The 27,799-nt window shown below is 35.0% G+C and overlaps 1 protein-coding gene across 1 annotated transcript in view; it reads left to right on the top strand.

Moving 5' to 3' along the window:
• The window catches only part of LOC145688560 (uncharacterized), a 145,566-nt gene extending 118,032 nt beyond the window's left edge, over positions 1-27,534 (top strand). Inside the window, exon 2 of the mRNA XM_081762953.1 lies at positions 27,450-27,534. Within this exon, the coding sequence (XP_081619079.1) occupies positions 27,450-27,534 (85 nt within the window). The remainder of the gene's footprint in view (positions 1-27,449) is intronic.
• Positions 27,535-27,799: the final 265 nt, after the last annotated feature.

The raw sequence follows: 27,799 nt of genomic DNA, 5'->3' as shown, positions 1-27,799 counted from the left end.
GCATTTTAATATATAGATCGTAACTTATATAATACAAAGAAACTGCCATTCATACGCATACAAGTGTACAGAGGCGAACGAATGGGGTGGGGTATACATCCCCCTAAACACGAAAAGAACATTAAAAATGTATTATAATACATGAAAAAATAATACTCAAAGAAAACAGCATGTACTAAGAATATGTCATCCTGCCCCGAAATAAAATCCTAGGTTTGCTCCTGAAAGTACGTGCAATCTCCATGGCCTACCATAACAATTCTAAAAATAATATCCATCCAATAGAAAAGGATCAATTAAAATTCTGAAAGACGAAACGACAGTCATCTATGTTAATCAATCTTATGTCTCACTGGAGAGTATCTGGATATGTGTCCTTCTGTACTTCTTTGAAGGAAAAATTGCAGCAACTTTTTTGTTGCTAACAATATCTACAAGGTTTTAGTGAGTGTAGCAAACTGCCATCAAGTATTAGTAAAAATTAACGTAAGAAGAATCTAATAAATGAGCTGGTTTAAAATCAAATTCCGTCTATAACTAAAAATGCTTATATCTGGGTGCTATTGTGACATTATACAATAAACACATTTTTCTGACAGGCGATGTATTCAATGCATTAGTCCTTTGTGCTGAGAGATGGAGTATGCCATAATGGGATCTCGTTGCTTTATGTGGACAAGGAGCTTGCAGGACAGGAAGGAGCAAACGTATGGCTAGAAGGAGAGAAAATCGAAGACGTTAAGACGTTTCCTTATTTAGGAAGTCTAATATCCTCGGACGGAAGAAGTGAAAAAGACGTAAGTTCCAGCATAGCGAAGGAAAAACAAGCATTCAATAGGAAAAGAGGACTGCTAACATCAATAAATGAGTCGTTGGACGTTCGGAAACGATTTATTAAGACCCTGGTATAGAGCGTGGCGCTTTATGGAAGAGACGTGGACATTGAGAAAGCTGAAATGTCCAAGCAGGAAGCATTTGAAATGTGGTGTTCGCGCATAATGCTGCGCATATCATGGACCGAAAGAAAAAGGAATGAAGACGTACTAAAGGAAGCTAATGAAGGATGACAGATCATGAAGATAATAGGAAGAAGAAGAAGCAGCATGCTTGGCCATGTTATCAGGCACTCTGATTGGATCACTGTGTTGATAGAGGGAAAGGCAGAAGGGAAACCAGGAAGAGGAAGACCAAGGATTGAACATCTAGATGCAGTTACGAAGGAGATACCTTATCAAAGCATAAAACAACTGTCCCAAGCGAGAGAAAAGTTTTAAAATTTCCATGTTGCCCACCAATCTCTGGTTGAGGTGAAGAAGAAGAAGAATGCACTGTGAATTATTTTATGTAAAAAAATAATAAAATAAAGTAAGATGAGTTCTCTTGCTTTCAAGTGGTAGTAATGAATATTTACTTCAAAGATCTTCGTACTTTTCAAATTTTGGATATATCCCTGTTTCTTTATATGTTAAAAAGCGCCCAAATTTATTTTGAATGTTTTCGACGTTGTTTATATATTTCTTACTATTAGAATCTCATATTATCGCTGCATACTCCACCTTTGACCTTACATAAGCAGTGTATAGTGTTTTGAGGACCTTGATGTTGGAAAATCACTTCCTAACCTCATCATAAAGCCAAGGTTCCTAAAGATCTCACCAACTATTCTGTTGACATGAATATCGAATGATAGGTTTGACTGCAGAGTGACTCCAAGATCAGTTATGTAATCCACTCTCTCAATTGGCGTTTGATTAATAGTGTACACATTGTCTACATAATTCATTTTCCTGGTGTATGATACTACTTTACATTTTTTTTTAAATATTTAACAGCAACTTGTTTGATTCACAACATTAAAAAATAGCATTTATGTCGCTTTGCAAAGAAATAGCGTCTAATTCAGTGGAGATACTGCGATAGATTTTTAGATGGCCAGCAAACAATAGTTATGGGAGGATGTTATTATCGGTGGTAAATCATTAACAAATGATATAAATAATAGAGGTCCCAATTTTGATCCCTGAGGTACACCAGAGTCTACGACAGTTAGTTAAGTTGCTGCGCTTACCAAATTAATAGTAGGTTTATACACCCGCTATACTGATTTGACAACTTGTATTCAACGAACTTAAAAATTTCGTTAATGAATTCTCTATGTTTCCCCCCCCCCCTCTCTCTCTCTCTGTTTGTGTGTCCGTCTGTTATTTTGCGATTTTTTTTTTAATTTTGAGTCTTCCATTCCATAGAGCATCAGAAACTTTCTGAAAGAAGTGATGGAATTTCTCGCTTCACTTTTATCATTCCCGAGATATTTGCCAAAAAAGTCCCGATTTCATGAGATATAAGGAACCATATCTTATGAACCGTAAGTCATAGAAAATGTTCCGATTTCGGGAGCTTTAAGGAGCCATATTTCTGGAAACGTAAATCATAGAGAGATGATATTTTGAGAATTTTTCCATTTTTAGCCCTCCATTTTGAGCAAGTGTTTTCGTAAAAGAACATATCGTAGAACGTTTTAACAGAAGTCTTAAACAAGATGTGTAGGAAAAAATTAGTACTTAAGGAAATCATAAATGGATAGATATATCACAAGAATTGTTTAATGAGTATAATAATAAAGTATATAGAACAATTGGTATAAAGCCTGTAGAAGTTAATAAGAAAAATTAATTCTTTTTAAGTTCGTTCTGGAAATGGTCTCGGAGCGTTCTCAACTGGTTTCATTTGGAAAGTTTGTTAATATATAAGAATGAAAAATTCAGTAAGAAAAATTTTTCCGTGCGTCTGAAATTTTATATGACCTGTGTTATGTAATTTGAGAAATTTGACGTAATTATTTTTTTATGTACGTTCATCCGATCCGTTGTCATACAGCAGTAAATAACTAGCAACGAAACGAATTAATTAAAAGGTTAATGAATTTTATTTTTAAATTTTCTTTCATCAGGTAGCAAGGAAAGTTCTATAAGAAACTCGTTTTATATTTCACAAAGTTTAGTTGAAAATTGTCCTGATGAGAAAAGAAAAATGCTAATTCTGGTTTTGAATGCTAAACAATGGTGACTTAGGAAAAGGATGTGAACTAAAACACGTCTTTAAGATACCACAATCTCTATAACAGAATACGTGATGTCCGTGGGTCAAAATAATCAAAATATTTTCTACATATTGTGAAGTACATCTCACTTAATCTTGCGTAACATCACACACATGCACAAGGATAAAATTTCGCGGCGTCGTATTACCAGAAGCAGTATTTCAAGTTTTATTTTGCAGTAAATATTTTTTTTTCAATCTCTAAAAAAAGCAACAAAGGGAGGAGGCAGAATTGTAATACTGTGGCGGTTTACCTTGACCACAATCACACAAGTTGTTGCATGGAGATCTTCCTTTTACTATTCTCTGTGCATACACACAAACACACCCCAATGAACACACATGGTCCGTGTCTGTATCTGCAGAAGAAAGAGAGCAAAAGGGAGTGAAGAAAAGTAAGAAAAAGGAACGAGGAGAGGTTAGTTAAAGACTGGAGTCTTGCAATACACTTTTTTAACTTGCGTGCAGTTCTTTTCTAGTTCACTAAGTCGCAACAAGTTTCATTGGGGACTTATAAATATGCATAGGCTCTGCAATTGCCTTCTTTATTACAGCTCGTATTTTTTTGTTTTCTTATTTTTTGGTGTGTCATTTTCTTCTTCTTTAAGAAAATTAAAAATAAAGCAAAAGAAACGAAATAAAAAGAGCCAGTAGCTAAACTCCAGAAGAACATTTCAACCAATCCGTCTAAACAATTAGAATTGAAAACAAAACAAACGTAGAATCGCTCAGAGGAAGCAAATAATAACAGGAATTACCTGTTCATGCAAACGCGGAATGGAAATTGAAATATAAATGGAGAATACTGTTTCCAGCTAATTAATGACACCAGACTTTCCAACAAGTTCATTATTACGATTGTTGGATTTATTTCTTTATTCTATTGTATCTTACGACATTCTTGCTCGATTATTATGTTTTTAATTAAGGTAATGCGAAAGAAAGTGACACGTATTATCAATGTTCACACATTCTCCTTTCTCCGTTCCAGAAGATGTTATTCTGGTCGAGTCAATAAAATCTGAATTGACACAGCGTCTCACATGTGAGATCAATGTATTAATTCATAAATAGAAGAAGATTTAGAAGGACTGTACCAAAATGGGACTGGAAATATATGTGGAATATACTATTGCATACTAGCTGAATATACCCATTCTTCGCATGGGGACTGTATTTGGAAGTCAACGCCTGTGTGAGTATTACCATTCATTTCAGCGACCGCGAAAACTATGGATTTGACACTAATATCGGTAATTTTGGGCTATTTTTACATGTCTCGATATCCCCCTCCCCACTGACCCTCTGCCCGCATACAATGGTAGTTGAATTTGCAAGTCATCGCTAATGGTAGTGTCACCATTGATCTCTGTGACCGGGAAAGCTATGGATTTGACACTAATATCGGTCATTTCTACTACTTTTACATGTCCCGGTAAACGACTCCTTCAGACCCCCTGATTCGAATTTGAAAAAAAAAAAACTCTTCCCCTTGATCTGGGGCTTAAACAAGGTATCCGTGACCAAAATTTAGTAACTCTTGGTCAACTTCTCTGGTCCCTAAGCCGGTTTCGGTAAACGCTCCAACTGAGACCCTCCCTGGTTCGAAATTTAAAAAAGCGCTTCGTCTTAATCTGCGGCTTGGACCAAGGTACCCGTGACCAAATTTTGGTAATTCTCGGTCCACTCGTCTTGCTCCCAGGCCGCACACAGACAAACACACAAACAAACTCTTTATTTTATTTATATTAGATTTTAAGGTTGGAAGAGTGTTGGCGAAGTTAGAATGCGGAGACACGTATGGGTTTTCAGAATTTGAAACCGAGTAACAATTTCAACTTAATTGGAAACCACTAGAAGCTAATATATATATATATATATATATATATATATATATATATATATATATATATATATATATATATATATATAGCTTCGTTGCTTTTTCATTCTGTTGCTTTTTGTGGAGGTCTGTGTTCAATTGGCCTCCACACTGCGAGTTAAATGCGATGAAGGTAAGATGAAGGCCAGTTGTTGGTGTGGGTATATCCAACAAACTACCTGGTTATGGAAGCTCAGTTACACTGTGAACTTGTGTAAGGACAGAGTGAACATGGAATCTCCACAGAGCGCCAAAAGGGCGTGTATGTTATACGAGTTGGAACTGGGATCAAACGCCGCTGCAGTGGGGCGGAAGATATACCAGGCCTTTGGTGAGGGCGTCGTGACTACGCAAACCGTGCAAAAGTGGTTTAACAAGTTTAAGGACGGTGACGAAACACTCGAGGACGCACTACGTGCCGGAAGACCAACACATGTACAAAATGAAGATCTTCAGGCAGCAATTGAGGCTAACAGTAGCCAGATATGTGAGGAACTGGGAATACAATTCAGTGTGAGTGGAGAAACCATTCAGCAGCACATCCCTCAACTTGGGAAGCACTATAAGTTGGATTGATGGATCACACATGATTTGACTCCGGGCCGAAAGGCAACGAGAGCAGACACCTGTGATTCTTTGCTGTTTCGTCTAAGGAAGAAGCTATTTCTGGATAGGGTGTTGACACGTGATGAGAAGTGGGTCATGTACGAAGCTCCATGGCGCCGTCATCATTTGTTAGCATCCCATGAATCGGTTCCAAAACAGCCAAAAGCAGCACTGCACCAGAAGAAGGTCCTCCTGTGTGTTTGGTGGATTGCTCGCGGCATCGTGCATCGAGAACTGCTTCCAACTGGTAAGAGCATCAATGCAACTGTGTACTGTCAGCAGCTGAGACTTATTTAAAAAAAAAAATCAAAACTCTGGAGCCAGCACTTCTGAATCGCAAAGGGGTTCTCCTATTACAGGATAACATGGCTAGGATGAACCTGCACACCATTCTATGCCTTGGATGGGAAATACTATTGCATTCGCTGTACTCTCCGGACATTACACCGTCCGATTGTCAAATGTTCTATTCCTTAGTCTAATATAAATAAAATGAAAAGTTTGTTTTTCTGTCTTTGTGCGGCCTGGGGACCAGACGAGTAGACCGAGAGTTACCAAATTGCAGTACCTTGGTCCAGGCCCAAGACCAAGACTAAGCATTTTTTTAAAAAAAAAAATATCGATTCAGGAGGGTCTCAGGGGTGTGTGTACAGGGACACGTAAAAGAAGTAGAAAATGACTAAATGACAAATATATCTATAGAGGAAAGATGATTTTTTTAAAATATAGAATTCAATATCGAGCTTCAATCTCAATGTCAGTTTGCGATTTCAATTCTATTAGCTCTTTTGTATCTATTTATTTATTTTCCTTCTACATCTGTTAAAAATTTTAAAAGAAAACTTGTTTTCAATTCCAATGATAAGGGACTTGCTTGTGACTAAGACAAAACTAGTTTTTATATCAAAACTGTGATAACTAACGAAATTTAACCGGTGTTTGTTACAGTTCGAGAATTGAGTTTTTGTATTTGACAACAATCAAACAATTCATGCTGTGATTTGTTTGGCCATTTACTTTAGTACCCTCCATGTAACCTAATGCGATTAAACATGATTTATGAATACAATATTCAAATAGAAGGTCAGGTTAGTAAATGTAAGTAACATTATCATGAAGTCTGCTTGGAACAAGAAATATTTATTTTAAATAATAAAGTTATGACAGATTTTGCCGTCCATCGGAACCTACTGCCCCGTGCAAATGCACATGTTACATATATAGAAGCGCTGGCCCTGCTCTTCCCCTGTTTTGATGCATACGGCAGATCTCAACTCTTGTTGTGAATAAGAAGATAATTTGCACCTGTATTTTCTCAGATTTGTGTGTCATCACTGAAAATACTCAAGTATGTGTTTATTTAAACATCTTGAGGAGGCTCTTTGTTTCGTCATACATAAGTATGTTTCAAGAGAAGCCACTTACACCTTTATTAGGTCAAGTGGTTAAAAGTGAAGACTCCTTACCTCTTCTTTTTACACTTACCACTTACCTTCTGTCAACAAAATTGTCAGGAGCCATATGCCACCTGTTGAAGTAACAGTTTCTTCTTTACAATTCTAGACAACACGAGAAAAGTCATAAAATCAAAACAAACAACAATCTGTTCCTTACAGTCAGTCCTTTAAAGGTAAGTCGTTTTGAGTTGCCATTGTCACAATTTTACTTCAACGTAGGCACAGTGAGAGATAGCTGTGGATTAACATACAGACCTAGGGGCGGATCGAGGGGGGCGATCGGGGCGTTCGCCCCCCCCCACAAGAAGAGTAAAACTTTCTTATTTTATATATATAAATAAAACCCATTCCAAAGTTTGGAGTCCTTAAAAGTAACAGTATGACAACGTACCCCCCCCAAAGTCGGTCCTGGATCCGCCCCTGTATAGACCTCCTATGTAAAATAATGTTAGGGACACTTACACATTAGAACTTTGATTGTGCATAACTTAGGAAATAAAATCGTGCTCTATATCCACGGTACAATACAGTATAACTTCAAGCTTCTATGGCAATTCAAGATCTACCTTCACGCCAAGATTGATCCCGATGGGGAGAGCTCGGTTGAAATTGTGCAACATATATAGGGTGTTACAAAACAACACAGACAATGTTTAGGAGGTAATTCCTGAAACCAAGATAAGACGAAAAGTATAGACCAACTTGGGTACAAAAATGCTTTCTTTCGGAGTTATAGGCTGCCGAAAACATGAAAAAATGAACTTTAAAGGTCCATAGCTCAAAAACTATCGGACCTACCGTAGTCGGGCCAAGACTCCAGTTAGGAACTAATATGTGCCATATCCAAAAATACATGTTTCAGAATTCTAAGGTACTCATGCAACAATTTTTATACAGGGAGTTTTGCTCCGGGCATATAATTTGAAGTACCCACAAACTTCCTTTATAAAAAATGTTGCGGAAGTACTGCAGGATTCGGAAACATGGATATTTCGATAGGGCACATACTAACTTCTAAGTGAAGTCTTGACCCAACTACGGTAGGTCCCATAGTTTTTTAACTATGGACCTTTAAAGTTCACTTTTTCATATTTTCGGCAGCCTATAACTCCGAAAAGAAGCATTTATGCACCAAGGTTGGTGTATACTTTTTTGTCTTATCTTTGTGTCAGGAATCATCTCCCAAACATTGTTGTGTTGTTTTGAAACACCCTGTCTAATGTCCTTGATTTTCCAGGCTAAAATCAAATGAAGGCCGATAAGAGAGGAATAATGAAAATAATGAAAAAAAAAAGTATAATAAAGTTACAATCGATTTGTGACTTCCTTATTCCTGGGACGATGTACTTCGGGATATATATTATTGTTACTAAGTGTACGGCTTTCGTACCCGTATCTTATACGGCAAGACCTCTTCAAATTAATATTACTTATGTTACTTATAGTGTTCTGTCTTGCTACTGATTGTTTCATTTTTATTGGCAAGTCATGCACAATATTGTCAACCGTCATCATAAGATTGTAATATTTTTATTACAGTGTGTCGTGTTATGGCAATCGAATTTTACACCTTCCCTTTTCTGCATTTAAATAAGGATCATAAACGGCTTTTATGTCGTGTTCAAAATGAAGCCTATTGCGAGTGGTACCGTTCCTTTGGAGCAAACGCTGCAATAACGTACATGTGTGACCGCAGGAAGAGGACCATATTTTAAATTGTTACGTTCTATGGTTGAACAACTGTTCTCAATTCCTGCCATGTCAGCTAGACAATGCGAAAGATCATAACCTACAAGTCTCAACAAAGTTGCGTGCTTTCAGATTCCAAACTTTTTTTTTTCAGGTTTATCGTTGGTTATCCAGTTCAGGAAGTAACCCACACAACATATGAATACATATATTCACGCACAAGGACATGAACACACACACATACAACTACCAAGAATCTTACCATCGAAATTCAGAAAACGTATTTTTTTTTTTTTTTTTTTTTTGCAGAGAAACGTCCACCTCCTATCGAAACGACTCGTCCTCCCTTTAATTACATGCACAGGTTGTTTTGACGACAACATACCGTTATAGCTTATGACACAATACTTCCCCTCCTTCCCTTGATGACGCACGCATAAGCAGACATATACCTTAGTACTCGATCTCCCTTTCCTCTCTACACACGCAACATTTATATAATCTCTTCAGAGAAGAATGACTTAAAAACTCACTTCCTGCTTTTTCTTCAATGTTTTGCGACTTGTGCGTGTGACTGTGACCAAAAATACAAATACAAACCCTGACAGAGAGTGAAATGATAATTGTCTTCTTTTTCTGTAATTGGTGGCCTTGGAAAGAAAAAAAAATCACATGTTATGTATTCCCGTTATTTAGTTGTTACTTAATTTAATTTCCTGATTGGCTTAGATTGGAACTAAGACTTTTTTTTAAACATTTAGTGAACATATTTTGAATTAACACCTGTCATAACACCTTGCTCTATTAAAAGAGGTCATGTACAAATGAGAGCGCATATGCCACCTACACGGAGAATTTGTGCTATATAGGCCTATTATAAAATCAGTAAGTATTATAAAAGATGTAGACATATTTGATTGTTCAGAAAAATAGTTCAAAAAATTAATATTGAGTATTTTGTAAAACAAAAAGTTTTCATGGAAAATATATTATTTTTATTTAATACTAGCAGAACCTGAGCTGTCTACATAGCGCATCATTCACATATGAGTCTGAATCTCCTTGTCATTAATCACAACATCTGTACATATCCCTTTACAGACAGGTGAAGGATATCTTGATAAATATAGGCAAGGAGTACCGCCAAAAGAGACTTCATTGATTAATTTTTGAATATCTCGCACCGTTTTCAAGATTTGAGCCTACTTCTGTTGGAGTTTCTAATTCATGTATGATCAAGGTTTTCTTTCTTCTAGCCTGCAGTACGTAATAAGCAAATACATTACATTTACAATTAATTATAACGTCAGTGATGTATGCTGTTCATTACAGAAAACACTCCAAATAATAAAAATTCATTTTAGGCTGGAGAAAATGGTTTTCTTTCGTTTTCATTATCGCTTGGCCATGAAACAAACCCCTCAGTGATAAACAATCCGTGCATGCAATGATGTTGTGTTGGTATGTATAACTCGTAGGATATGATGCTTTACTTTTTAAAATTTCAAGACTTCCAATGTACCCCTTAAAAAAGTAATAAAGAAATAACTGCTATCTGTATATTAAAATGCTAGTTTTATATATTTGTCTCCAAAGAAAAGTTATATGTTTGTCTCCAATCCTTTCCACAATGAAATCTCGAGAACCACAAGTGCTAGAAACGTGCCGTTTTCACTGGTCGATTCCAAATTTTGTGCAGTGTCCAGTTCTAGTTGAATATTTTTTTTTTAAAAAAAATAAAAGTGGCAGTTATTTTTTATTACAGTTTTTAGGGGTACACTGGAAGTGTTGAAAATTTTTAAAAAAGTAACGCATCATACCCTATGAGTTATACATTCCAACAAACGGGATGGCATACAGGGGTTGTATATCTATCAGGCGTTTGTTTCATGGCTAAATGATAATGACAAAGGACAATCAATTCTCCAAGCTAAGATAAATCTTTATTGTTTGGAGTTTTTCTTACCCAATGAACACTATATATTTCTGACGTTCATACGTAATGTATTTGCTTGTTACATACTGCATGCAAGAAGAAAGAAAACGCTGATCATACATGAATTACAGTCCTACCGGAAGTAGGCTCAAATTTTGCAAATGGTGCGAGATATTGAAAAATAATCGAAAAAATCTCACCATTTATGATACCGCTTGCCGATTTTTATCGATACGTCTTTCACTTTTTTCTGTAAAGGAACATGTACAGATGTTGTGAGGAATGACAAGTAGATTGATCTTCATATGTGAATGATGCGCTGTGTAGAGATCTCAGGTTCAGCTAGTCTATATATTGAAATTCTAGGTGTGTATGTTTGTCTCAAAAGAAAAGCTTATACGTTTATCTCTAATCCTTTCCACAATGAGATCTCGAAAACCACAAGTGCTGGGAACGTGCCATTTACGCTGCTCGATTCCAAATTTTGTGTAGAGGGTTCACTTCGAATTGAAATTTAAAAAAGAATAACGGTGCCCTTTGACCGTTATTTCTATATTAAAACTTTTAGGAATACACTGAAAGCGTTGAAATTTAATAAAAAGTAAAACATTATATCCTGCGAGTTACACATTCCAACCAAATAGTTGTATTCAGGGTTTGTATATGTCTCAGGCGTTTGTTTCATGGCCAAATAATAATCAAAACGAAGGATAACTATGCAGATGTTGCAAGGAATGATATTGAGATCCATGCTCAAATGTGAATGATACGCTGTGTAGAGAGCACAGGTTCAGCTTGTCTATATATTAAATTGCTAGGTTTATATGTTTGTCTCTGAAGAAAAGTCTATATACATGTCTCCAATCCTTTCGGCAATGAGATTTCAAAGCAACAGGTGGTGGAAACGTGCCGATTTTGGTGGTCGATTCCAAATTTTGTGTAGATGTCGAGTTTAATTAAATATTTAAAAAATACGCGACCGTTATTTCTTTATTACATTTTTAAGGGTACATTGGAATTTTGAAAAGTAAAGCATCATATCCTACGAGTTACACATTCCAACACAACATAGTTGTATACAGGTGTTGTATATCTCTCAGGCGTTTGTGTCAAGCCAAATGGTAATGAAAAACGAGGGACATCCATTTCTCCAGCGTAAGATGAATCCTTATTGTTTAGAATGGTTTGCCCAATGAACATCATATATCACTTACATTATAATTAATTGTGTGTGTAATGGATTTGATTATTATTTTTACATACTGTATGCAAGAAGAAAGAAAACACTGATCATATACATACTATACACTTCAACCGAATGTAGACTCAAATCTTGGAAACGGTGAGAGATATTGAAGAAATAATGGAAAAATTTCCCCTTATGATACCCCTTGATGATTTTTATCAAGACGTCCTTCACTTGTGTCTGTAAAGGGACATGTACAGATGTTGTGAAGAATGACAAGGAGATTCATGCTCATATGCAAATGATGCTTTGTGTAGAGAGGGCAGGTTCAGTTAATCTATCTATTAAAATGCTACAATAGCAATTGAAAGTGTCTGAGCTCTAACCTATAACTTTGGCTTTCAAATATTTCATTTATGGTTATGTGTGATTTCAGTGTATTCCTACTTCCGGTTGGAGTTTCTAATTCATGTATGACCAGGGTTTTCTTCCTTCTTGCATGCAGTATGTAATAAGCAAATACAATACATATACAATTAATTATAATGTCAGTTATATATGGTGTTCATTGGGCAAAACACTCAAAAAATAAAGATTTATCTTAGACTGAAGAAATGGTTATCCTTCTTTTTCATTATTATTTGGCCATGAAACAAACGCCTGAGACATATACAACCCCAATATACAACAATGTGGTGTTGGAATGTATAACGCATAGGATATAATGCTTTAGATTGATTTTTTTTTTTTTAATTTCAACGCTTCCAGTGTACCCTAAAAAAGTGTAATAAAGAAATAATAGCCATGTTTTTTTTTTTTTTAATATTCAATTAGAACTGGACAATTTACGCAAAATTTCCAATCGATCAGTGAAAACGTCATCTTTCTAGAGCCTATAGTTTTCGAGAACTCATTATCAAAAGGATTGGCCATAAACATATAAACATAGTTTAAAAGAACTCGGAAGATGGAAGCAAAATTTACATGCATTGATTTTAGAGAAAGCTTATTAAAATACAAAGGATTTGAACAATAGTTTTATACCATAAACTTTATGAAAAAGATATAGTTAACTATATTAGACTATTTAAAGTACAAATACTTGTACTATTTAAAGTACAAATGTTTGTCTCTGTTAAACGTGAAATCACACATAACCGTAAATGAAAGATTTGAAAGCCAAAGTTATAGATTGGAGCTCAGGCGCTTTTAATTGCTATTGTAGCATTTTAATAGATAGGTTCTATTCTATTCTATATTTGAGTATCAATATGATTATAATTTAATGTTTTGTATTTAAGTAGTAGTTTTTAAATTGTGTATTCAGGTATCATATGTAGATACTGTAAATGGGCAGTAATGCCTGTTATGTCGATAAATACACACTGAAATAAATAAATTTAGGCTATACGAGAAAGCTTCATATATAACATGAGATGCACACTTTAAAAAAAATCAGCATTACGGGAAATGCTAAAAAAAAGTCATTTTGAAAGAAGATACTTGCGGAAATCCAGTTGGAGCTTCTTCGAAAGAAATTACTTGTATGGAGACTAATGACTTACAAAGTTAATAAATCCAAAGTTAAATCTTTAATGTTCCACTATTATGTCCATTAGGCTAAGGGAGACGAATGATTAAGGCAACTGAATGATGATGGAAGAATTGGTGGAATGACAAAGTGAAAGGAAACCGTTGTAGCCTGAGAAAACCCACGAACATGGTATTGTCCACCACAAACTTACTTGGCTGGGAATAAAACCAGGGACCGCATGCAGCAGAGATAAGCGCTCTACCACTGAGCCAGCGCGTTATACGAAATAGAGCAGGAAATCTACCGTGAAAATAATTAGCTTTTAGACATTCAAAAGTTATTAAAAATTGGTCAAACTATACATCTTGTTCTTCGCCTTCTTTATCACCATTGTTCATAAGGAGTTTGCAGGTGGCATGACACGAATTGATTTTACGTACACTACTGTTCGTAGCTAACCTTACTTCATTTCGACGCATAGCAGTCCTTTGTGTTAATACCTTTCTTCAACTGCGATCTTTTTATTTCCTTCCAATTTTTCATTCTATCACACTTTCAATGATATTTTTCAGCACGATTTTTCATTCATTCATTTTCTTTTGTTTAGAGAATCTTACAGGTTCATTAGTACGGCAACAGGTAGGTGTTCAAAAGTGAATCCGAAACTGGTTACATCACAGTGATCCCTCATTTTGGAATTTTGTGTAGATTGTTGAGTTTTAATTTGATATATCTTTTAAAATTCCGTTACTTGTTTATTACATTTTTTATGGGTACACTGTAAGCATTCAAATTTTATAAAATAAAGCATCATATCCTAGGACTTATACATTCCAAAACCACATATTTGTATACATGGGTTGTATATCTCTCCTGCATTTGTTTCATGTTTGTGTCAAATGATAATGGAAAACAAAGGATTACCATTTCTCCAATCTAAGATGTATCTCTATTGTTTAGAGTGTTTTGCCGAATGAACACCATATATCACTGACAATATAATTAATTGTATGTGTAACGTATTTGCTTATTACATATTGCATGCAAGATGAAAGATAACACTAATCATACATGAATTAGAAACTCCAACCGGAAGTAGGCTCAAATCTTGCAAACGGTGCGAGATATTAAAAGAAATAATCGAAAAAAAAATCTTCGATATACCTCTTGTCGATTTTTATGAAGACGTCTTTCATTTGTGCCTGTAAAGGGACATGTACAGATGTTGTGAGGAATGACAAAGAGATTTCGGATATTTGAATAGGGTTGCCAACTGGCCGTTTTTTCAAAGGCCTGGCCGGAAATATTGCTGTTATTTTGATTAAAGCCAGTGACCGGTACAAACTTCTTACCAGCTCCTTTATGATCCTTTTCTTTCAAATTTGTATCTCTATCTAGTTCGAAGCAATTTCATTTAGTTCGAAGTATAGGTTTAAAAAGTAACTTTTATTCTGTAAATCCAAAACTGTCACCTTTCACCATCGATCAACGAATAATATAGGGGACGCGGCAGAAGTCCTAAATGGCAGAAGTCCTAAAAGGCAGAAGTCCTAAACGGCATTAGACCTAAAATGCACAAGTCCTAAAAATTATTTCGCGGCACAAGTCCTAAATGGCAGAAGTCCTAAAAGGCAGAAGTCCTAAAAGGCACAAGTCCTAAAAGGCACAAGTCCTAAAAATCATACCGAGGCAGAAGTCCTAAAAGGCAGAAGTCCTAAACTGCAGAAGTCCTAAAGTGCAGAAGTCCTAAATGGCAGAAGTCCTAAACGGCAGAAGTCCTAAAAGGCAGAAGTCCTAAATGGCAGAAGTCCTAAAAATCATACCGAGGCAGAAGTCCTAAAAGGCAGAAGTCCTAAACTGCAGAAGTCCTAAAGTGCAGAAGTCCTAAAAGGCAGAAGTCCTAAACTGCAGAAGTCCTAAAGTGCAGAAGTCCTAAAAATCTCTTGTGACGCTACCATCGCGTCCGTAAGAAGAATACTGTCAATCTGTTAGTCAAAGTTTTAGATATACTGTTTCATATTACAGAGCCTTAGTTCTTTTAAAAGTTATTTGTATAAATACATATTGTATCCTTCTGAATAAATAAATAAATAAATAAATAAATAAATGAAGCCTATTGTCCTTTCTTACAATTTCCATGATATATTTCTATGTTGACAAAATTTTAACTTTCTACCAAATGTGATTCCCAGATCTTTCATAATGTATGTTTTTCTCTATTTCCACATCATTGACTTCATATTAGTAACATAATATTGTGTTTTAGTTATATACGTCCTAAATTTTGCTTTCCTTGTGTTGTTTTGAAAAAAAATATTTTTACACATATATTTCTTGTACAGAAGTCTTTCTGTAGCAAATAATTGTCATACTCGTAATTAACTACTCCTGGGATACGGCTGTTTCGGTGTAGGACGTTTTGGTGCAGGGCGTTTCGGTGTACGGATTGCTCGGTGTAAGGACGTTTAGGTGTGAGGCTGGTTCGGTGTAAAAGTTCTAATGTTTACACCGAAACGTCCACTCTTAAAAATGAAAATTATTCGTTAGGGAGAAATAAATTCACGAAGTAGAGTATATAAATTAATAAATAACATAAAGACTAAATGTTTCTGTAATTGGCAAGGGTTACTTATTTATAGTGAGTCCCCTCGCTTCACTCTATGTCAGAACTTCTTATATCCTCAAATGTTATAATTATTAATTGATTGGGAAAACGTTTTACGGTAATGATATATAGTAAAAAAGTGTGTGATGCATAAACATTGTGTACACCACACACACCTTATTACGGCAATAACTGTGCACAAATCGCAAAATGCTGCACAATCTTTGAAAGAAAATTTTCAAACACAGGTGGTTTTTCTTCCAATAACCGCTTTTATATCATGCGTACCCAATAAGATTAGCAAATCTAGGAAAAGAAAACTGATTATGAATCAGTGATGAGATCCTAATTATATTATTACGGAGATGTAAATTCATGTTATAGTTGTAGAGAGGGACAGTGTCAGAAAAATGTCTCAAGAAAAGTTTTAACGGCCTAAAGAACACAACAAGAGACAGAATCATACCAGTTGTTCCTGCAGAAATTGTTTCTATTATGAGTTACTCTTTTGTTCTTAAAATAGGTCAAAGTTGAATTGTGACCACTCCACGAAACTAATAACAAAATGGACTTTGCATTAGACGTTTGAAGAAAAATCTCTTGGAACCATGATCTCACAAGACTTGATGTTAATTTTTCCGGATTTGATGCTTTTACAAGGATATCTTCAAATTTAAAGAGGTTGTGCTGGACTATAAGACCAAATGTTCCATTGTTTTCCTACAAAACAATTAAAAGTGGTGATAACAAAACACTATTTGCAGAAATTAAAGGCTGTATGATGTAGCTACGAGTCATAGAATTTACTGACTGTACCACACTTTCTACTGTTTGTGTCCCTGTAAACACTAGAGTACGTCCCGTCTGCATTTAAAAATTAAACCTATTGATCAGAGTTATAAATATTTAATTTTCCAATATGTGTTGCTTCACATTCGCTACAAATGCATTGGCATTGGCTTCTAACTTTTTGGCTATAGATTTAATCAAACGTCCTGTTAAAATAAGTACAAAAAGGGGTTTCAAATCAGTCTTCTCTCAGTAGCCCCTGCCAATTATAATTGTTCTTGGCTAACTGCAGAACATTTCAAACCAGAAGACTATTTGTAATTGTAATCATCATATTGGATCCGCCAATTTGAATTTTGTAATTTCAACGTCAGGTTCTGAATCACCTGTCCTAAAACCTCCTGGACAGTAAGCTGGTCGTATCATTCAATCTTCTATTTTAATGATTGCTTTCTGTTTATGCTTGGAGGCCACCTCTAACGTTCAAAGAGTGGTTTCTACCCTTAAACCCGCACCATTGCCAAAAATAAAATTTTAAAAAAGTGACGATTATTTTTTTTTTGATATTCTACAAGTATGCAAAGTTTCATTCAAATCAGTAAATTACACTTCCGTAAGTCTCCTTGTTAGTGCTGTTCAAATGGAAAAAATAAGTTAATTGGCGGATATGAAGTCAGAACAAAGAAAAATTACGCCGATGTTACGAAGAGACTGAACAACGTTTGTGAAAATTACAAATCTGACGATGTTATTACAGTCTTGAAAGGAATTGTGTACAATTTTAGATTCTTAGTTGAGTGATTCTATGTAATTATATTTTTTCAACAAAATTCCTTTGAGTTGAGATGAGTTGATTCTGAGTTTAACATCCTGTTCAGCAGCGAGGCTATATGAGACGTCCACATACTGATTAACGTGGAATCCGAACCACATGAGTTCTCACCGGAAATCGGTCTCCCACGCCAAAAATTCCTTTGAGGTATTATTCAGTTCGTATGTATTATTATTGTGTCTCAGGAACTTTTTACAATATCTTTATTTCAATTTAGAAATAATGCTGAATATTTTGCAGTAAATTTGATTATTAGTCTATAAAACTCGCCTATGGACATCTCTGAATAGAAATTATTGTTGCGAATGGATTGGTGTTGTATTATCATCCTGTCTCAATAACAATGAGACTCAATAACAATGTTAATCAGTTTACACTATTCCAGAGTGGCTACACTATGACACTTCATGCCTGTTCATTACAAGCATATGATTAATGCAATCAAATATTAGGCTATACACCGAAACGTCCTTTACAGCAAGCGTCCTTACACCGAACCGTCCTTACACCGTAGCGTCCGTACACCGAAACATCCGTACACCGAAACGTCCTACACCGAAACATCCTACATCGAAACGTCCTACACGGAAACATCCTAAACTCTTACTCGTTATCATTATTAATAATAATTTTAGTGTTACTAACATAGTTGTTACCGTTGGAATTAAATACGTTCATATTGGTATTGTGGCAACTACTTAGTACTGAAATGCTTTATCGAATATTTAAGTCTGTAGTTTGTAGCAGGGTGGCCATAGAAGTTAATGGCTTATAGCCCATAGTGCGTCACTGAAATTTTAGAGGATCTTTGAAAAGCAACTTAATTGAAATTAATGAGAAATATATATTTAAAATACATTTATTTAATACAAGAACATTAAGTTTAATCAATTCCGCAACCATGGTTGAGGAAGGGATGTATTAAAGTACGAACCATTGAAATAGTGCAGAAGCAATAGCTGAGTTTTTATATATATATATATATATATATATATATATATATATATATATATATATATAAATGAAAGTATACTAGAATGTAACTAACTAGACTAGAAATGAAAGAATGTAACTATATATATATATATATATATATATATATATATATATATATATATATATATATATGTATATATATATATATATATATATATATAAATGAAAGTAACTATATTTGTAACTTAACAACACTTGAACCACCAGACTGATCTCGACAAAAACTTTCAACATAGATGAGGTTCGGGCCTGAGATGGTTTTATCATTTCACTTTGAAGGTGCAACTTGGAGGAAGGAAGTGCGGATATATATTAAAAATTATCGATCTTAGTGTCGAACCCATAGTTTTCGGGGTTGCTGAGATGAACACTGACATCTCCGATGAAGCTTAAATTCTAATTCAGCACTGCAACTTGGGGGAAGGAGAGGAAGATGTATAAAATGATCGAAAATGACCGCTATAAGTGTCGAATCCATAGTTTTTGCGGTCGCTGAGATGAACAGTTACACTTTCGATGCCGTTTAAATTCAAATTTACTCCCGCAAATTGAGGGAGGTACATAAAAATGATGAAAAATAATCCATATTAGTGTGAATCCATAGTTTTCGAGGTAGCTGAGGTGAACAGTGACACTTTCGATGCTGTTTAAAAAAATTAAATTTGTCCCCGCAAATTGAGGGAGGGGGAGGTATATTAAAATGTTGGAAAATAATCGATATTAGTGTGAATCCATAGTTTTCAGGGCCACTGAGATGAACAGTAACATTTCCGATGCAGTTTAAATCCAAATTCAATGCCGAATCTTTAGGGAGGGGGAAGGGGGTGATATATAAAAAAATGATCGAAAATGACTGATATTAGTGTTGAATCTATAGTTTTGGGGGTTGCTGAGATGAGCAGTGACGCTTCTAATGCCGTTTAAACCCAAATTAAGCGCCGTGACCTGGGGACAGAGGAGAGGGGTATATATGTATGTATATATATGAAATAGTATATATATATATATATATATATATATATATATATATATATATATACAGGGTGTTTCAGATAAAACGTCCAGTGCTTATAAATCCGAAACGGCTGAGAATAAAAAGATGAAACAAAAACTGAGATAGAAAAATGTCATAGGACGCATCACATGGTGTTGTTGTGGTGACCCCCAGGGCCCTCCTTCAAGGGGGCCGAGGGGCCAACTTCAAATTTTCAAATAGGAACATGTATTGATTCATACCTCATTCAATAGTACTTGAAAAATGAAGCAACTTTTGTAGGAAACAATTTTCGATTTGGGCCATCGTTTTTAAATGGTCGCAAAAAGTGGGTCCTATATCAGATAAAATGTCCAGTGCCTATAAATCCGAAATGGCTGAGAATAAAAAGATAAAACAAAAACTGAGATAGGAAAATGTCATAGGGCGCATGACATAGTGTTGTCGTGGTGACCCCCAGGGCCCTCCTTCAAGGCGGCCCAGGGGCCAACTTCCAATTTTCAAATAGGAACACGTATTGAATCATACCTCAATCAATAGTCCTTGAAATACGAAACAACTTTTGTAGGAAACAATTTTTGATTTGGGGCACCGTTTTCAAAATGGCCGCAAAAGTCCTGTATCAGTTTGAACTTGGCACCTAGGCCCCCTTCACTGAGTTTCCTGAGGGTCACCACAACAACACCACTTGATATGATTTATCATCGTTTCTATCTCAGTTTTTGTTTCATCTCTCTATTATCAGCCGTTTCTGATTTAGGCCTATAAGCACTGGACGTTTTATCTGATACAGAACCCACTTTTTGGGGCCATTTTGAAAACGGTGGCCCAAATCGAAAATGGTTTCTTACAATAGTTGTTTCGTTTTTCAAGTACTATTGAATGAAGTATGATTCAATACGTGTTCCCATTTCAAAATTTGAAGTTGGCCCCTGGGCCCCCTTGAAGGAGGGCCCTGGAAGTCACCACAACAACACCATGTGATGCACCCTATGACATTTTCCTATCTCAGTTTTTGTTTCATCTTTTTATTCTCAGCCGTTTCGGATTTATAAGCACTGGACGTTTTATCTGAAACACCCTATATATATATATATATATATATATATATATATATATATATATATATATATATATATGTGTGTGTGTGTGTGTGTGTGACCGATATTATAGTGGAATACATCGTTTTTGCGGTTGCTTTGATGAACAGTAACACTTCCGATGCCGTTTACATCCAAATTCATCTCCGCAACTTGGAGGCGGAGAGATATATAAAAATGATCGAAAATGACCGATATTAGTGTAGAATCCATAGTTTTTAGAGTCAGTGAAATGAACAGTAACACTTCCGATGCACTTTAAATCCAAATGCATCCCCGCAACTTGGAGGCGGATATATATATGATCCAAAATGATCGATACTAGTGTTGAATTCATGGTTTTTGGGGTCGTGAGATGAACAGTGACACTTCCGATGCCGTTTAAATCCAAATTCAGCCCCCATTATTACTCCTAAAGGGAGAGGATGACATGTAATAGTAAGTGAAAATGACTGATACTAGTGTCAAACTCATAGTTTTGGGGTCCCTAAGTTCACTGGTGACAGTTTTGATGCTCCTTATACCGAAAATGAAACTATTTTCCCCGTGCGAAAAACGGGTATTCTGCTAGTCTTTAAGAATAACGAACGGAAGTTTCACATGTTAAATTCTTTAATATATTTGTCGCTTCTCAAATTTACGCACTTATGCGGTGTATGTGTGTATATGTAAAGAAAATCCTTTCTCTTTTTGAGTTCTTCGAAAAGTATACAAATAATAAAGAGGTATTTTTTATCAGAAAACTAAAAAGTAAAATTAAAAGATGTTGCTTTAACTATTTTTCCTGCTAGCGAAATACGTTGTATGTATAGATGCTGCAGACACGTTACAGCAAATAAGATTAGCATCAGGCGAATAAATAGTTTTTAAATTACATTATCCGGGTTTTGCCAATATTTTTGAACAAAATATTTTTTCTAATGGGTTCAAAATTTACAAAAATTTACACAGCACAAGGAAGATACGTGTATCCATAAAATAGATATTTGATTTTAACATACTGGTATTAACTAAAATGATTCTGGCGGCCGTGTTACTTTAACACTTCCCTGCCATGAAACGGTAACTTTATAAGATTACTTAAGATAATTTAAATGCGTCTATATTATTTAATCTAACTTCGATTATATTTCAGAATTTTTTGTAGCCATAACTCCATTCCATCACGATGCTAACTTTAAAGGAATGGTGTAAACATATTTATTGCCATTAAATTTCCCTATTCTAATACAAGAAACATAACTACTCAATGATCTTAACTGTAAAGCAGTAAATATAAAATAGTGTAGTTTTCATTTTAAAAGCATAATGTGTGAAACATTCGAATATTTCAATTTTTTCCCAATCTTTTCGTTTTTTTCAGGTTCGGGAAAAACGGTAAAAAACTGTTTTTTTTTTACCCAAAATTTCCTTTTTGTTTTTTCTAGACCTTTGCAACACTAGTCGCACATATTGTGAACATTCATCAGACACGAAGATATGATTCATCACTGAAACTCCTATTCTCCAATCATCAGCAGTCCAATGTTCTTTGCCACGTGCCCATTCGAGGCGCTTCTTTGTAATGATTGGAGTAATTTTTGCTTTCTTTCTTGGCCTGAGTGTTTTTATTCCCTTAACACAAAGAACCCTTCGAACATTATCAGGCGAAATGTCTACACCATACTCAGCCATTTAAATGTTTAAGTCTCTAGAAGTTGCGTTTCTGTTTCTCAGAGCCAATCTTTTTTAGTTTTTTGATACCTCTTAGCAATAGCTTTGGATCTCACCCACTGTTCCAAAGCCTATTTTGCTTTGGAACAAAATATATATTATTTTAAACTCTGTTAAACTAACTTTTGTGACACACAGAGTTTGACCCTGGTTTAGCAGATACGCAGTAGTGACCAACATATTCCCTTTTGTTGTATGTATATCTTATGTAAATAAGCAATCATCATCATTATTTATTTTCTCTCTTCTTCCATTTTGCAATTGTTAAATAAGATTAACAAAAGTTTGTAAGAACTAATAGCGTTATATTAACAAAGGTTCACCAAGTAGTTTATAAAATAATTTCGTCCTTATTTGTAATGGAATTGCAGGTTCTTATCGCCCATCCTTGTTAGGAAGAAGAAGCATATACAGTTTATTGCATTGCAGATAGCATACCCTACAGGGAAATTAAATTATAGGTCACACTCTATCAATGTACTACCACACCAAACTAGTAATATTCCAAGACAAGAACCATTGTCTTGTTCTACAAATAACACTAGACCAGCAAGTGATAACACAATACGTGTACAGAAACCAATACATAGTCATTCAGGGAGTAGCCATCAAGTTATTCTAGAGGGCCTTGATTTTTACAAACTAAAAACAAATCCAAAGTTTCTTTCAAGATTATGAAAGAATTAATAACGCATAGATACATACGTATTTCAGAAGTGCATATTATTATTATTATTATTATTATTATTATTATTATTATTATTATTATTATTATTAGTAGTAGTAGTAGTAGTAGTAGTAGTAGTAGTAGTAGTAGTAGTAGTAGTAGTATTAGTATAGTAATAGTAATAGTAATGGTAGTAGTAGTAGTAGAAGAAGTAGTAGTAATATATTTCATATATGCTACATTTCTGTTTTATGTTTACTAAACGTGTTTAATAATTACAGCAAATGAAGGATGTTTATAATAGAATGTGAAAGAATACAGGTTTAAAAGAATTAAACTACGTCAACATGTTAAAATAATTAAAAGAACCTAATTAATTAGCCACTTTGTACTCTCGTTTGCTTAACTGGATGAACCGAGGCCTAAAGGAAAAGAGTTTTCTGCCCAAATCTTATAAGCAGTGGGATATTTTAATATTATAGAAATTGACCCTCCTTCCCCTTAGAAGTGTAATTTTCAAAATGCTGAAACATATAGTATTTTATTACTTTTAGTTAAAAGTTCAAATACCGAGTTTCACGCATCTAGCTTAAACAAATCCTTCCTTAATTTATTTACATATTTTCTGAGTAAGTAATGGGGAATTCGAACATTAAAAAAGTGCTCCCTTTGCTCTTTCCTTTTTATGTGTTCAATTTTCAGTTTTTTTTTTTTTAACAGGAAAGTTTATATGCCAAGTTTCATTTTACTAGCTTCAGAAACTTGCGAGATACACTACCCTTTAAAAAAATCTTGCCCCACCCTTTTTATGATACTTATTTCCAAAAATTCTTTCTTTCATAAGAAAATTATATTTTATAATTAAAATTTAACGACTCTACTTGTAGTAGTATGCCCAAAAAATTACTCATCTTTACTCTTTTATATAAGAGTACAGAAGATAAATACAGTCAAACAAATGGATTTCCATGAACAGTTTCCGATTTCTTATAACTAGCTGATTCGTACATTTCCCACAAGCTGTGATTTTAAATTTACGCTCTGTCAAAGTCCAGGTTTCAAAAAGGAACTAACTGGAAATATAATAATATTATGTATTTGTGTACATGTGTAATATGTACAAATTTATTTTCTTATTGAAGCTTTCGTAATCTGGAAATAAACTTTTGATTTGCTTTTAATTTATAAAAATCATGCTCCCCTAGAAAAATTTGCAGGCTACACCCCTAAATGACTATGTAGTAATTTCTGCAAAAATGGCACAGGACCTAAAATTTAGGTCTAGTGCCTATATTTTTAGGACTTGTGCCATTTAAGACTTATGAATGTCACCCACTGTATTGCATAATAAATGTTCTTTGCTCAATTTTAAATTTACTGTGTTCTTTATGTATACAGTTGGTATTTAATGTTCACTCGTGAAATGTCTAGTGAGCTTTTGTCCTAATTAAGTAAACTTCGGTGGATTTTTGTCCTACTCTTAATAAAATACGCTCCGCACAGTATATATTGCAATTCTGAATGTTTGCTTGGTTTCAGAAGTCTGGTAAAATATGCTTTTTAAACATTTTTTATTATTTATTTATTTATTTATTTATTTTCGTTTTAGGAATTTGTCTTGGGATTCTCGTATCTCCATTCGAAAGAAACGAATTTCTTAACTAATTATGTAATTAATTCTTAGAATGAAATAGGTTGTATTATGTAATTCGTGTATAAGTGCAGAACAGATAGTGATAATAATAATCTTAGTAGTACAAATATAGCTGTTACTGTTGGAATTAGATACGTTCGTAACATTACTGCCAACTAGTTGCTGCATCGTCCCAATTTCGTGTGGTGGTGGCGAATTTCAGAACTAAAGCAAGTGAATGAAAAAGGCACAAGTCCTAAATGGCAGAAGTCCTAATAGGCAGAAGTCCTAAAAGGCACAAGTCCTAAAAATCATATCGCGGCAGAAGTCCTAAACGGCAGAAGTCCTAAAATGCAGAAGTCCTAAGCGGCAGAAGTCCTAAAAATTATATCGAGGCAGAAGTCCTAAACTGCAGAAGTCCTAAAGTGCAGAAGTCCTAAACTGCAGAAGCCCTAAAGTGCAGAAGTCCTAAAGTGCAGAAGTCCTAAAATTTAGGTCTAGTGCCCATATTTTTAGGACTTCTGCATTTTAGGACTTCTGCACTTTAGGACTTCTGGATGTCACCCTTTGTTAATCTCTTTAGATAATTTTAAAGAGATGACAGGGACTGTATCAGGGAAAATTTGAAATTTCCTTGTAAGGAAGTTAATACATTTATTGAGAGCAAAGAAAAAAAAACTTCTTAAAGTAATTTCCTGTAGTTGAAATTTAAAGAATAAATTTCATTTTCCAAATCCAAAATTGTCACGTAAGGATTAATATACTTTAGTTCATCTGTTTGAATAATTTTAAAGACGTGACAGTTACTGGTAAATGCAATAAAATGATCAATGCCGATTTCAGTTTCTCATTTATAGCACAATGTACCTATTAACCTTATTAGTGAATGTAATAAGGATATGCAGAACACAGGTGCTAATGCCCTTTTGTTCACGATAGTGTATTTCCTTCCCATGGATGGATCCGAACAGAGATACTTCAGTTAGCCCTATATCTTGGGGGATTTTGAGGGGGTTCCGGTGTTTTATTTTCCAGAGTTGGCAACCCTATAGGTGAATGAAGCGCTGTGTAGAGAGAGCAGGTTCAGCTAGTCTTCTTTAAAAAGCTTAAGATTCTTGGTAAGAAAAGGAACTTGAGTGATACGTACAGTATTTAGGGGTTATATACATGAAATATCTAGTATTAATTTGGTTATTTGCGCTGTCAAAGTACAATTCAAGTAGTATCTCTGTCCACAGTTACTACTGAACATGACTAAATGAAAAATAACTGCAATAGATACTTCTGAAAGCCACTCTGCGTGCCATCTTCATTTTTTTAATTTTTTTCTTAAGTTTATTGTTTCGGATAAGTCATTTCTTATATTCAGTCTAATTCCACTGCATGATATTCTGACTTTCGATACCATTTTTTTTCTCCTGACCACATAACTCTAAGAATGGTTTGTAATGTTGCAAATAAATGAAATATGGTTGACCCTGTAGCTAAGATAGTTCTGTGGCTAGCAGCTATAATCACTCGTCCTCACGAGTATCTTTAAAAGTTCGAATAAATGGAACATTTATATGTGATTAAATCGCAACAGTCATAAGCAAATTTACTGTATAAGATGTCCGCTCTGCGTGAATAACCTCAATAATCTATATGAGATGTTATCTGCCCACTTCTAGATACTGTAACTTCTTTTGTATCTTCCGTAATAGGAAAATGTTCACTGTAAGAAAGCTCCATTCTTTACAATCCATTGGAGTTTGCGTAATTGGTTGGCCGATGTGATACTTAACAGCACTTCGTCTTTTAAAACCACTTCCTATCTGCAAGAATGGCTGAACCGAAAATCTTAACTAATATTGAAGATATGATCATTTCACTTGTCAGCGTCCTTGAAGAGGTATATAATAATCTCGCAGATGAATCCGATGGGGAATTGATGATGCAGTGTTGAACAATGGGTTCAGCGGAGCAGAAAAGACACGTAGTCTTATTCAACCACGAAACTCTTGAGAATCAACCGAAGAGAGAGAGAGAGAGAGAGAGAGAGAGAGAGAGAAAGAAATAACCTAATATTGAAACCATCAAAAATGTTCATCCACTATTGAAAACCCATCGGTGTTGATTTCGGCATCCGTGATAAATCAATAAATTGTAGTGATGTGAAAAGAGGAGCGGAACGTATAATAATTCACTCACAGTACATCAAACAGCAAAATGGGGGTCGCGGTGGCTCAGTGGTAGAGCGTTCACCTCCGGTGCTTGGGGTCCCTGGTTCGATCCCAGCTCGCGCCGTGTGGACTTTGTGGTGGACAAACACCGTGCTCGTGGGTTTTCTCGGGGTTCTCCCGTTTCCTCCCACTTTCTTCATTTGACCCATATCTCATTACCACCGTCTCTTTTAGCCTAACCGGCATAAGCGTAGGACGTAAAACTTAAAGATTTCATTTCATTTTTTTCAAAAATCAAAATGGACTTTAAAGGATCTTAAATTGTTGTTCAAAGGAGCGTTTCTTCTGTCTTTGTGTCTATCTCATTTTTCTTCTGTGGATTTCATTTACGCCTTTCATTTACACATAGTTCTATTTTAAGTCTATTTGAAACAATAATGGTAAAGGATTTACCTCATTTTCTTGTTCATTCTTCAACTACTAGTAAAAAAATGTACAGAGTGATCGCAAAGTCATGTTACTCCCTATGTGTTATATAGATGTTAATGAATTGTTTCTTATTGTTGCAGGTGTTGCTATACATGTAAACACATTACTCCCAGTGGCAGATCTAGCCTGAGGCCGTGGGGCCTAGACCCCCAGTTGTTTGAGTGATAACAATAATTTAAGCCATTATTAATATATTTTTGAAACTTTATAGTAAACTCATGATATATCTATCATAGTCTGGGTCCTGGTTGCCTCCCGGTTTTTATCTTCAAGATCCGCCACTGATTACGTCCTATGCACTACATAGATATATTGTTTCTTATTGTTGCAGGTGCGGATATAATCTAAAGCATGGCTGATGAGTCCACTTACACCATGGAGGAACGGATCGTAATGAGTACATGGGCTCACGAAATCATGATCTGTCATC

Source organism: Thermobia domestica, chromosome 6 (assembly GCF_964235325.1).
Source record: "Thermobia domestica chromosome 6, izTheDome1.hap1.1, whole genome shotgun sequence".
Taxonomy (NCBI): Eukaryota; Metazoa; Arthropoda; class Insecta; order Zygentoma; family Lepismatidae; genus Thermobia; species Thermobia domestica.
This window is presented reverse-complemented; position numbering and strand designations above follow the sequence as displayed.